Below are 13,411 nucleotides of genomic sequence, written 5' to 3'. Positions count from 1 at the left end.
AGCTACCATCGGACAGCCTAACACACCATCTTAGGCTTTCCTCGGCTCTCCAGACTGCTGTCTTGCATCCCCAGAGATGGCTTGGGGATAAAAATGAGTTTAAAACCAAACTTTCTTTAGCTGGTCCAGCGGCTAAGTGCAGCTCTGATGCATCCGAGCACGGTGCCCTCTTCTCTCCCAGTACTGCTCTGTGCCCATGGAAAAGGGGGCGGAGGCGAGAGAGAAGAGGAAGAGGCGGAGGTCACTCGCGCGCCCCATCCCTCCCAGGCTGCCAGCGCAGCTAGGTGCAGAGGGATCCCAGGAGCCGCGCGCGCCCGGCAGTTTCCGCGCTAAGGGAACGAGGGCGCGGAGGGGACGAGCGGCTGGACCACAGCCGGCGCCCGATCAGGATCTCCGCGCTGGGATCGGTGGAACTTGAGGCAGCGGCGGCGCGGGGCGCCATGGCACACCGAGCGGCTCCGTCTTCTGCTCCTCAGAGAGCCCGGCTGGCGGCCTGGGATGACAAGGTACCATCCTTCCAGAGGCTGATCCCAATGCATCGGCTTCGCTTATCTAGACCCGGATTTAACCAACTCACCCCCTGAGACACCCAGCCACAGCTTCTGCTGGCTGAGTCTGACACTGAGTTTGGACCAGATTCCCCAAGCTAGGGAGACGCATAGAGAAAGAAGGGTACTCGAGCTAACCCATCCCCATTCTGAGCTGCTCTGCGGGGGATTGGGTAGAAAGGGTCTCAGAAGAGGGAAATCGGCACAGATTCCGCTTCTCGCCGTTGCGGGGTTCCCTGCGGGCGGCACTGCGAGTTCCTCACCCGGGCACGTCCTCACTCCCCGTGCCCGGGATGAGGGAGAAAACAGCCCTTTGGCGTTTGAGCAATTGCAGAAAGTTTCAGCGAGTTCGTTAGTTTGGAGAGAATGTTGCGAGGCCAGGCCGAAGGGCGGCGGGGATAGTAAAGGACGAAAGTCGAACTGTGAGTAAGACCTGGAGGAGGCGACCGTCCTGGGGGTAGCCTAGGCAGTCCCACTCGGGCTGGGCGCAGGAAAGGCTGGCTCCGGAATTCCCAGCCTCCGGGAAAGCTAGCTGCTCGGGAAACGCCAATCGAATTAGCTCAGAGAAGAGTGGCCGTGGCCTTGTGTATCCAGTGTCTGTGCCTCAGGCTTCAACCCCCTAGGGAAAGAGTGACAAGCAAATACTTCGCCTTGAATGTTGCTACTCTGAAGCTGTAACTGGACAGGATCTTGGCCGAGGTGCACAGTGAGCGTGGCCCGCCCCCTTCCTCATCGCGAATCAGAATTTCTACACAGGGGCAGCTAGACCAGAAAACCTTCCCAGAGACTCACCACTCTGCTTTTCATGGGTTCAACGTGTGTGTGGTTTGCAGTTATTTGATTTATGCTTAGAAACATATTCAGAAAATCTGCATTTAACATCAATGAACTTGCTGGTCCCCTTCCAAAGTTTGGAGATAGTTATGTCTGCCTGACAAGCAGGTCGTTCAACTGAGGAATAATCTGCAGTTTGGGGGCAAAGCCCACCAGAGGAAAGAGAAGACACTTTAAAAGGTCTCTCTCTCTTTTTTAATAGAGTTAGGATTTAAAAAATCTTATTGGGTTTAAATCTAATCTTGGTAGCGATTTTGTAAAATTTGAAAATTTTAAGGTGTCAGTGACGTGTCAGGGGGACATTCAGGAGGAGGAGGAGGTGCTCATTTGCAGAGGGGCCACAGAAGTTAACCAAGGGGTCTCAATTTCAACAGCTTCTTCACCTTGAAAATGAAATGTGGAACCGCAGGCAAATATGAGCTGCTTTCAGTATGATGCAACCTTGCTTATGATAGGCCAGATAAAACCCATCCCACCACCGGGTGCTGGGGCACGTCAGTCATAAACGTCAGATGAGCAGTAATGCGGTGTTCATAATTCCTCTCCGTTTATCCTACAGATGTCTGGACTGCAATCCTGCACAGTTTTGAGAGGGAGATGACTTGAGTGGTTGGCTTTTATCTCCACAACAATGTCCATGAACAATTCCAAACAGCTAGTGTCTCCTGCGGCTGCGCTTCTTTCAAACACAACCTGCCAGACGGAAAACCGGCTTTCCGTATTTTTTTCAGTAATCTTCATGACAGTGGGAATCTTGTCAAACAGCCTTGCCATCGCCATTCTCATGAAGGCATATCAGAGATTTAGACAGAAGTCCAAGGCATCGTTTCTGCTTTTGGCCAGTGGCCTGGTAATCACTGATTTCTTTGGCCATCTCATCAATGGAGCCATAGCAGTATTTGTATATGCTTCTGATAAAGAATGGATCCGCTTTGACCAATCAAATGTCCTTTGCAGTATTTTTGGTATCTGCATGGTGTTTTCTGGTCTGTGCCCACTTCTTCTAGGCAGTGTGATGGCCATTGAGCGGTGTATTGGAGTCACAAAACCAATATTTCATTCTACGAAAATTACATCCAAACATGTGAAAATGATGTTAAGTGGTGTGTGCTTGTTTGCTGTTTTCATAGCTTTGCTGCCCATCCTTGGACATCGAGACTATAAAATTCAGGCGTCGAGGACCTGGTGTTTCTACAACACAGAAGACATCAAAGACTGGGAAGATAGATTTTATCTTCTACTTTTTTCTTTTCTGGGGCTCTTAGCCCTTGGTGTTTCATTGTTGTGCAATGCAATCACAGGAATTACACTTTTAAGAGTTAAATTTAAAAGTCAGCAGCACAGACAAGGCAGATCTCATCATTTGGAAATGGTAATCCAGCTCCTGGCGATAATGTGTGTCTCCTGTATTTGTTGGAGCCCATTTCTGGTAAGAGCCTGAAGTTTTGACTACTGCTTTCTTGGGTTAATCCATGTTCAATTCAAGGTTATCTGGAAGTTCAGTCTTTTAAATGCTGAGAATGATCCCTACTCAAAATTTATTTCAGCACTCAGCTCTGGCTTAGAATTACATGACATATGACACATATGGTTACTTTCCCACAAGCCCTGAAGTGAAAGAAATGTGTTGCTAAACAATTCTAACCATAGTGTTAGCTTCCTGCAAAGCAGTGTAGTTCTAACAGAAGTTACATATTTTTAACATACTGAATATGATTATTTCTAAAATGTGAACAAAATGACCAACTATAAAACAACATTTGAACAGATTGCAGTAAGTCTTGATAGAAAGTCACATGAACTTTTAACTTGCAAACAGGGCATATTAGCTACTGGGTTCTCCAAAGCATGTAATGACCAGAACTGCAAAGGGTGGTGCTGAACTGAGATAGCTGGATAGTTCAGGTGTACTGCATGGATAGTTCAAGTGAAGAAATCAGTAATTCACTAACTCAGGAACAATGCCATTAGTCCAGGGAGAGGTATGTTTGGCAGGAAGGCCAGAGATTCCTCCCTTTTTGTTTCATTCATTTAACATTTTAATTTAACCAGCATCTGTATGTGATAGCCTGATAGTTTAATTTGGAAATGAAAGCTAAAGTGAAGCTGTTAGAAACAAACATAAGTCATATCACTTTCCAGATAGAAGACAAAAATCATATTTATCATAGATAAGTATGACCTTAACTCCTTCTAATGTTTTGCTTTATAATGTAAGAAGTGACAACATGCCATGAAAGAAAACAAAAACAAAAACAAAAAAAAACCCTTCTGTAGGGAGCAAGTGACAGCAAAGATTTTCTTTTTTCCCTCGTCTGTAACAATGGGGAAGTGGGAGGGCATCCAGAGATAGCAATCCAGGTGGGGTGGAAGTAAGACAAAGGTAGTGGTTGTACCTTACCTGGTAGAATGAAGGTGCTTGTTACTAATGCAGTTTTCCTAGGCTCCAAACAGGCTCATTGCCCAAGAATTGTTGCTAGTGCAGGTTTTTTGTTTGTTTGTTTGTTTGTTTGAGACGGAGTCTCGCTCTGTCACCCAGGCTGGAGTGCAGTGGTGCGATCTCGGCTTATTGCAACCTCCACCTCCCAGGTTCAAGCAATTCTCTTGCCTCAGCCTCCTGAGTAGCTGGGATTACAGGCGTGTGCCACCAAACCCGGCTAATTTTTGTATTTTTAGTAGAGATGGGTTTTCACCATGTTGGCCAGGCTAGTCTCAAACTCCTGACCTCGTAATCCTCCCGCCTCGGCCTCCCAAAGTGCTGGGATTACAGGCGTGAGCCGCCACGCCCAGCCCACTGGTGCAGTTTTAATTAACGATCCAGATGATTTTGATACACATAAGTTTGTGATAGCTGCTACTGCAGACAGATTCTATGATAGAGTTGAGTTTATTTTACAAAGGGAGTTCTACTTCTCTAATATTTTAAAAATTTCTATTCATATTATTGCCTCACAACCTGAATTTGGCTTCTTGAATTGTTAAGTTATTCAAATATTTTTTGTGTTGTTCCTGAGTTGGCCAGGTCATAAGAGCTCACCCAAGGGGAGAGTGGGTCTATCAATGGCAAGTCAACCTTTGGAGACCTGATAATTGTCAATTGAGGAGGCCTTGGGTGAACCCAGTAAGAGTCTGATCTGTGATTAAAGTATAGTTGTATGAATTGAATAACAGAAACTGTTTCTAACAACACTGGAGCCACTTCATTGTTTATTTTTGAGGAGGTTAATGTATGTAACTCGACTAAAGAAATTTCCTGAGTGTAATGGTTTTTATTTTTCTGTAGTTAAGCTTTGAAGTAAAGTAGCTTTTAAAACTAAAAAGTGAGTCTGAGTGAGTTGAAATGAATTTGGGGGTGGTGAAAGAAATACAAAGAAAGTGAGAAAAGAAGTGGCTAAAAATGTTTAAATAAACTTTTACAATGAAGGTTGTGTCTCTGGAGAATACCTCAAAACAGTGAAATAGTGAAGTGTCAATAAATGAGAGACATAATCCGGACAACTGAGGTAATCACTTGTATTTTGTTTTTTGTTTATTCTGAGGCATCTTAAAAATTCTGTTGAGTTACTGGGTTTCTACTTTGAGGAATAGGAGTCATAGACTTACTCCTGCAAGATTATGGAAGGAAGCAAAATTTCATACTCTTGGCGTGGATATTTTGAATGTATGTTTTTCCCTAATTTCCATTCCTGGATTTTTGGTTTGGTTTGGAATAAATATTACAATTTAATTCCTATTTTAAACATATTTCCTATTGGAAACAAAGTTTCATTTTTACAGAACATTTTCCGAGGTCCACTTTCTCTTTAACTATGAATTATTGATATATCTGTGTCACCAACGTATCAATACTTTTAGCATGAAAATTATTTCTGTGTTAGATGGGTAGTAGATACACCACAGGTATTACTTTATGGGCTGATATTTTGAGTTGTTTTAAGCATTCTTTGCATTCCTGGCTTCTTTTATGGAGAGTTGAGTCTTCATGAAAATTTTTTACTGAAAGATTTTGTCAGAACTTTGGTGGTCTGGACACAAGTGCCTTGGGGATTAAGTTAGGGTCCTCAGACAGGTATAAACAACCTTATAAAAATACAGGCTTAAGAATCTCAAAATAACATCCAGTACTAATACTTCAGTTGAAAATTTTCTCTTTTTTTCTCTCACATATCTAGGAGGATTTTAATAGATATTAATTACTGAGCCATTATTTTCCTGCCCACCTTGTATTTTAAAAACTTCTGATTTTTAAAAATACCCCTGAAACCAAGCTTTTAGATTCCCACAGTTGTGCTGTAATAGTGACAGCTTCCAGGTCAATGCCCTATTTCATACCATGTGCCTTTTCTCTTTGATTAACTGTGAATTGTTGGATTTGTATTTGAATGAACATCTGCACACACTCTTTGGCCAGTGTTCACAGTCATTTTCAAGTCTCAAACTGGAACGAAGGTAGAGGTACATGCACTAAAAGGAGGAAAGGAGTAAGGTGGAGATGATGGTGTTTGTGCTTGACAGGAACTACTGCATCAAAACTTGTCAATAGTGGCATAATTTCTAAAATCATTGAAATGTATAAATCGAAATTTATATTTAAGTTTTTGTCAAAGCTGATACTTTATTAATTTGTTGAGTTTTAATCAATACAAAGGTAAAATGATCATAATGTTTGAATTCTCTCTCATGTTAATAGACTCTATTTTACTTTTCTGAATAGTTTTGGGTCTATAGAAAAATGAATAGAAAGTAGAGAGAATTTACAAATACTCCCTCCCCCTCCCCCACCCCATCAGCTTTATTATTAATATCTTGCTTTGTTGTGGCATATTTGTTAGAATCGATGAGCTGACACTGCTATATTATTATTAACTAAAGTTTGTAGTTTACATTAGGGCTATCTCTTTGTGTTGTACATTCTATGGGTTTTGAAAACATAGAATGACATGTGTCCACCATTACAGGATCATGCAGAATAAATGTTTTAAATTAAAACATTTAATGTGTTTTATTTTTCCAAAAGGGGAAAATGTGCTTTCCTCCTCCTAGTAATTGAAATGTAGAAATGTAGTACAAACATAACATTTGTTTAAAATATAACTTAATTACTTAAATTTTTACAATATCTGGGTTTTGTAGTTTTAAACACAGTTAATTCATTCACATTCATTTAATTGTAATGCTAACTGAAAAATACAGGAAACTACAACCGACGCTTATTATCTTACAGTTCCATTTAGCAACAAGTTAATTCTAAACATCTTTGAAAGTGAAACAGCAATTATAAAATTGTCTCGCGTTCTTCCTAGATGAATCACTTTTCCTTAATACATAAATATTGAACACATTCTCCTGATGTCTCTATTGTGAAGGAGAAAAAAGAGATTCATCAGCACTTTTGAGAAACATTTTCTCAATATTCTTTTGTTTCTACTTTTATATGGGTAATGATTCTTTTTAATGCTCCACTTCTAGAATATGCAAGCCTAAAAGGAATTAATTATTAGTGCTATGCGTAGTTCACCTATTTGGCAGAGCAATAAATACTTGTTGACTGGTTGACTGTAACTTAAGTAGTATGAATGTCAAAAGATTGGAAATGATTGACCAGTATGTGGATTCTGAGTTTTGTAGGTTAACAGCCAAGCAAACTCTGAAACCAAATGGTAATTTTAATCTGTTCCCTAATCACCAACGGTACACTTAGGACGCTATTAAACTTCAGCTGTCTTTTACTGGAATGCCATATGTTTGTTTTACCTTCTCTTCAGGGATACAGAATAATTTAGAATGGGAAAGAGAAATATAAAGTATATGAAGAGCAAAGTGATTTCTTACGTAGGCGAGTTTACCCAAGAAATGTGTTCTCTTGCAAATGTAGAATTGGAGCTTGATTTTCCTAAGGTTACTCTTATGCTAATATTTCTGGTCAACATAGTTAAACATTGTTTGGTCACTAAGGTGTTTGTTAGATATAGATCAAAGAACTGGGTGGCTAATTGAACTTTGACTGAAATTACTAAAGGTATTGGCTTCATAATGACCAGGTCTTAAAGGGCTAATGACAAATGATGGAGTAACATGACATCATAGCACATTTTGACTATTAGTGAAGATTATTTTCTTTGAAAGGCTGACCCCCATCATCATATTTAAGAATGGTGTAATGGAAATCTATGTATGTGTCTTGAGCACTTGCCTCAATACCCAAAGGATGGTGAGTGGATGTATGTTTATATATTTTAAGTGAAGAGATAATGTGGAAAATTGCACATGTACAATATAAATGTGTACATATATATATGTAGTGTGTATATATATTGTTTATGTATTTAGGTACATACATAAAAGTGTAGATGTGTACATACATACCTGTTTGTGTATGTATATATACAAATACACACATAAATGTTAAATTATTTCCCAAATTTAAAAAATTAACCAATTGCCATTGGATCAAATAAGAGGGATTCTAGTGGGTGGCATAGCTATCAGATACTGTGTTCACTGCTTGGGTGATATTAGAAGCCTAAACTTCAGTATCCTGCAATATACCCATGGAACAAACCTGTACATGTATCCCCTGACTCTAAAAACAAACAAACACACAAACAAACAAACAAACAAAATGGACTGTTCTATAGTCTTATATTAGATCTTGGAATATAGGTCTTTCAGGTTTACTCTTGGATTTCTGCTGATTTCAGAGGCAATATTTTCATAAATCATTTTAGCTAGTTTTCTTTGTGAAGCGGGAGTGTCCCTCTGTTTGGAACGTGGAAGCAGCAGTGAGGTTGTCTGGATACAGGACTTATGACAACTGGGTTCTACTCCTGGGAAGTTTGTAACTTAGACCTCAACAACTCAAAATTCACATCCAGCAGAAAAGACATATTTTAGAGATACGTTAATGCAGTGTAATCGTGGGAATTCAGGCGGCTTTCTCACATTGGGGAAGGCATGAAGTAAGTGCTATGAGGTGAATGACCAACCATAGCTAGCAGAGGAGCTGCCCTGGGAGATCAGGGAGCATGTTCCTGTCCCCGAGCCTTGGTGTTCTCCTGCCTGGAACACTCTCCTCTTGACATCCACGTGACTCTCTCCCTCTTTCTTCTCTGTTCTCTCAAATATCCCCTCCTCTATCTGGGGTATCTTTAAAAAGTTCCTGTTCTCTTTTCCTCTCTTCCTTTCCTCTGCTTTATCTCCCTCATAGGACCTAGCAGGGTGTGATAACATAATACATATTTCTCTGTCTATCTGGTTGTTGCAGGGCTTTTGCCCCTAGCACGTAAGCTCCTGAGGGAGGGGCCTTGCTGATTGTTCTGTGTTCAGCTCCTAGACCAGTGCCTGGCATATAGCTGGGGTCAGTAAGAGTCTGCCAAATGAATCTTATGTAAAGGAGGGCCCAGTTGTTGACTACCTCATTTCCACTTTGGATTAGCTCTGCTGAGGAGGTCAGGACCTGGTTGATAGCCCCTGGGAATACCTGTAGTACTTTGAATTGTGATTTGAGCTGGAGAGGTCTGAGAGGGAGAAATTCTGTGTTCAGGAGTTCCCTAAGAATGTAAGTTGGAAGTAATGTCCTGGAAAATCTTGGACTTTCTGAAGTTTGAATCCAGAATGAGAATTTAGGAATTCTGTCAGCATCTAGAGGAATTTCATGGACATACTAGGCTTGGTATTTTATTTTATGATATTACAATGATTTGTTTATGTGTTTTCTCTGTTATTCCAAATGGTGCTTGGTGGCTTTACTCTACATTATTAGTTTATGTTTTAATTTCAAATATAATGAGCCATTAATCAATGTTTATTGAATGAATAAAATAATGACTCAAGTATTGAATGGGAAGTATCAAAGGCAAAGGAAAATATTAGGTAACAGAAATTTGGATTAATTTATCCCCAGTCTTTAACACTGATGTTTTCTCTACAGCCACACATTTTTTTCATAATGTATTTTTTTTTTTTTTTTGGTATTTTATCTCTGAGAGAATCATGTCGGGGGACAAGAGGAGAACTTACTTTGAGTAAAGACCTCCAGATATTGCATGTTCCTTGTCATAAAATGAAAGCTCTATGGTAAATATGGAAATTTGTCTGAAGCAGGCTTGCTTACGTCATGTCTTTACCAGCTGATTAAGTGAACGTATATGCTTTAACCTGTACTGTTATCAGACTAAAAGATTAGGTAGGTTTTATATTCACAGAGGATTAATTCTCAAAAAATTCCGACAGACCTTTTTAGTGGACACTGTGGTAATCCTCCCAGATCTTCCTTTTCTCAAGGGAATTTCCTTTAGCTGAAAGTAGCTGCTTTGTCCAAGATTGTGTCCCTGTCTCTTGGGGTCAGTCTATGTGCAGTGACTGGTGGATGTGGGGATACAGGGAACTTGTTCCTTTGCCTTGTTGGGATATTTCCGAAGGTCCATTCATGCTTCAGGGCTTGCTGAGGTGTCTGTTGAGGAGTTTCCTTGCAACTGCCTTGCAGCTCCTCTCCTACCCAATCCTGCTTCCTTCTCCACTTCACACACTCTCTGGAAAGCTTCCTGCGTGCAGATGTCTGCCCCAAAGTCTATTGCCTCCAGAGCCTACCTTAGGACAACCTTCCAGAAGTCTATTTGTTCATGTACTATCTGCATATAAAGTGCATTACACATTGGTTTACAGTGTTATTTGATAAATATATGAGCTATGTGTAGGCTATGTATATGGAATTGAGCTCATTTAAGTATAAAACTATCTCCCTCCATAAAAGTGTATGGTGTAAAATTGGCAAATGTCAATCCATTTTTAAAAGACATTGCTAGGATGAGAATTTACTCAAGAATTTGTTGCTTTGGATGAGCACAGTGATCTGGAATACTTTGTTATTTTAAACTTATTTACTCTTAGAAAAACATGACCTTTTTTTTTTAAGAAGAAAGACTTATAAAAATGCCCAAAGATATCATAGACATCGAGACAACACTTACAAAACATTACTTGAATGACTTAAGTGTAAACGAATCAGAAACATGTGTATTAAATTTATACCCTCAAGGATATAAAAATCTTCTGGCTTAAAGGGTTTTGGGCTTTTCATTAAGCTCCAAAACATTTGAAGAACAATTCAAGATGTTGATGTGTCCCAAAGCTCTTTGGGTTGCCAGTTTTAGCTTTATTTGCTTAAGACTTATCTTTATAGGAAGTATATAAATTGTATTCCATTTATATTTGTTTTGGAAGTCATGTATAGCCACCCCAATTTAACCTGATACATCAGTGTCATTTATCTGTACTCAGAGAGGACTTCATCCAACAGGATAAATTTGTCTTGTGATACTTGTAAATATACCTTTCAGAGCTTGTGTAAACCTGTCTCCTGTCTGTCCTCTTTTCTGGGTGTAACACAGCTAATGCCATAGAAGAGTGAATACAATTGTGGTTTTACATAGGCAGGGAGGTGTTTTTTTCTCACTCCTCCTCAGCTATTGTATCCCAAATGAAATTCATACTGTGGAATACTGAAATGGAGTGTGGCCGTGGTGTGATGGTGAAGGAGACAGAGACAATTGGATTATGTAAAATGAATTATTTTAGCTTTTTGTGCATAGTCCCAAGTCAAGTCTTCCTTTGAGAATAGTGTAGTTATTCAGAGTATAGGTGGGGAGCATGAATCTCAGCCTCACCACTTCTTAGCTATGACCTTAGAGTTACTCTAAGACAATTGTGCATATCCGTGATTATAATAATCGTAAACTCAGATGTACTATCAGATTAAATAATTTGATTTCCCTAAAGTCTCATCACAGAGTGATTGGCACATAGTAAATGTACAACAAAATCCAAAAATACTCAAAAAGTTTATTGGTATTAATGCTGCCCACCATCCCAATGAAAAATAATCATCTATGTTTAGTTCAGATATTTTCCATTTTCTCTTCCATTAAGAAGGATTGGTTGCAGTAGAAAGGAAGAGAGAAGGAGCTCATAGCTTCAGAAAACTTGAACATTTCCACTCCAAGTTTCAAATTATAGGTCCTTACTTCACTATCTCATCAAAAGTAAAGATGTTGCCTGCTAACCTCCTAAATATTCTGATAATTTGTGAGGTATTAATTATTAGATCAGAGTTGTGAGTGGTACCAGGGAGTAAAGGATAAAGATCTTTCCTCAAGGAACTTATAATTTATTTGAAGCAAAAGATGTAAGTTATTAGCCTTTGAAAAAGCAATATAGTGTAGTGTTTAAGAATCTGGGTTCAAGTCCTGTTTCTTTCACTTCCTGGCCATGTGTCTGTAGCCACTCTGTGCCTCTGTTTCCTCATAATTAAGTAGTAATAAAGCAAAATAAAGTAAGTAAAATAAAGTGAAATAAGTAGTAATAGTATCCACTTCATAGGGTGGTTGTGAGAATTAAATAATGTTTGTAAAGCACTTAAAATAGTGTTTGACATATAACAAGTACCATATGCTTCAGTTATTATACTATTCTCATTGTTGTTGCTGTTACTATTAAATAATAATGTTGCCCACTAATCATTTTGTCAATGAGATGATCAAAGACACGTTAAAATTATTAAATGAATAATGGGAATTATAAGAGGGATTTGTCACTTCTAATTTGGTGATCCATAAGTGGTTATTTGTTTATTGATTTGACAAACATTTTTGGGTATCTAACATATGTCAGGCACTGTTCTAGATACTAGAATAATAATCACTGTAATTTAACTGTTCATAATGTCTATGGCCTTAAACAATAGTACTTATAAGATAAAAAGAGAAGAGATATGCAGGAAACTGAAATATAACGATTCTATCTTTTGTTACAACAGAATAGCAGATATTTTATTATGAATGTTTGTGGATGAGATTATTCGTGACAGCTTATGAAAAGGAAAACATTTCTCTGGGCTATCATTTACAAAGAAAAATTACTGGAAATAAATGTAATCGAAAGTCAATTAATGTAAGCTGTAAGAACCAAAGAGAAAATAATGCATATAATTCCCAGAGATATGGAAGTGTGAAAATGAGAAGAGAAACTCTTTAGTATTTGGGCCAGGCTTTAACAGGATTAGAATACAGCAGGTTATAATAAGTTAATATTAAAATAAAAATTTTCAAGTAATAAAATACGAGTAGAAAAATTAAGTCAGATAATAAAAATTTAATAATTCAAATTAGTATTTTATACTATCTTTTGATAAGGAAACCGACTCAGGATGTAGAAGAGAAATAAATTTTGGGTGAAATGAAGCATTACAAAAGCTCCTAACACTTTCTAAGAATTCAAGGAAGTTTTAGAAATAAAGAAAAACAATTAAATCATTAAATTGCTGTGAATATGAGTAATAGGAAGGAAACAAAAAAGTTCATTTATGTTTTCATTTACTCATGAATAATTTATTCATTGATTTATTCTTTCAGCAGACTTTGCTGAGGAAACTGGTGGGTGTCTCTCCAGGTGGAGGGTAAAGGATAGAGACAGAGACATGACCTGGGAAAATATTCCTGAGACAAATTCTAAGACTCATGCTTTCTATCTCCTTCATTTTGTCTGTGACCTTGCATTCTCTTCTCCAAACTCCACATGCTTCCTCTGCCTACTTTTTCCACTTTTACTATGGGGTAAATATAGCTATTTGTATTTTTCTGGCTTTGCTTTGGAGCAGGTCAGGGAGGTAATGGCTTAGTAATACTGAAGGAACTCTGATCACAAAGGTGAATTAGTAAGTACTAAATACACAGCAAGAACATTGTTGTAGCAGCAGTGGCATCAATATTGGTTGTTATTGTTATTACATATTCCTTTATTTTGCTTCTTGCATTTATGACCGTGGCTGTGGACCAGAAAATAGAAGGAAAAATAAAAGTCACATGAGTGAAGGAGAAACAGAACGCAAGGGTGAAAACAAGGCAATTAGGGCAGCAGAAAGCTGGTGGTATGAGGGTGAAGAGAGGCACTCTCATGTTTTGGGAACTCTGTTGGAAAGATGAGACCTCCTTTTATTTTCACAGACGTCTTCTCCTTTATTGAGGAATATTAAA

The 13,411-nt window shown here is 38.7% G+C and overlaps 1 protein-coding gene across 1 annotated transcript in view; it reads left to right on the top strand.

Moving 5' to 3' along the window:
* The first annotated feature begins 256 nt into the window (after positions 1–256).
* Positions 257–13,411, top strand: part of PTGFR (prostaglandin F receptor) — a 49,217-nt gene continuing 36,062 nt past the window's right edge. Inside the window, exons 1-2 of the mRNA XM_513513.8 lie at positions 257–506; positions 1,942–2,811. Coding sequence (XP_513513.4) covers positions 2,014–2,811 — 798 coding nt within the window. The 5' untranslated portion in view covers positions 257–506; positions 1,942–2,013. The remainder of the gene's footprint in view (positions 507–1,941; positions 2,812–13,411) is intronic.

The sequence above is a fragment of the Pan troglodytes genome, chromosome 1 (assembly GCF_028858775.2).
Source record: "Pan troglodytes isolate AG18354 chromosome 1, NHGRI_mPanTro3-v2.0_pri, whole genome shotgun sequence".
Classification (NCBI taxonomy): Eukaryota; Metazoa; Chordata; class Mammalia; order Primates; family Hominidae; genus Pan; species Pan troglodytes.
Note: the sequence above shows the minus strand (reverse complement) of the source record. Positions and strands in the feature narration are given on the sequence as shown.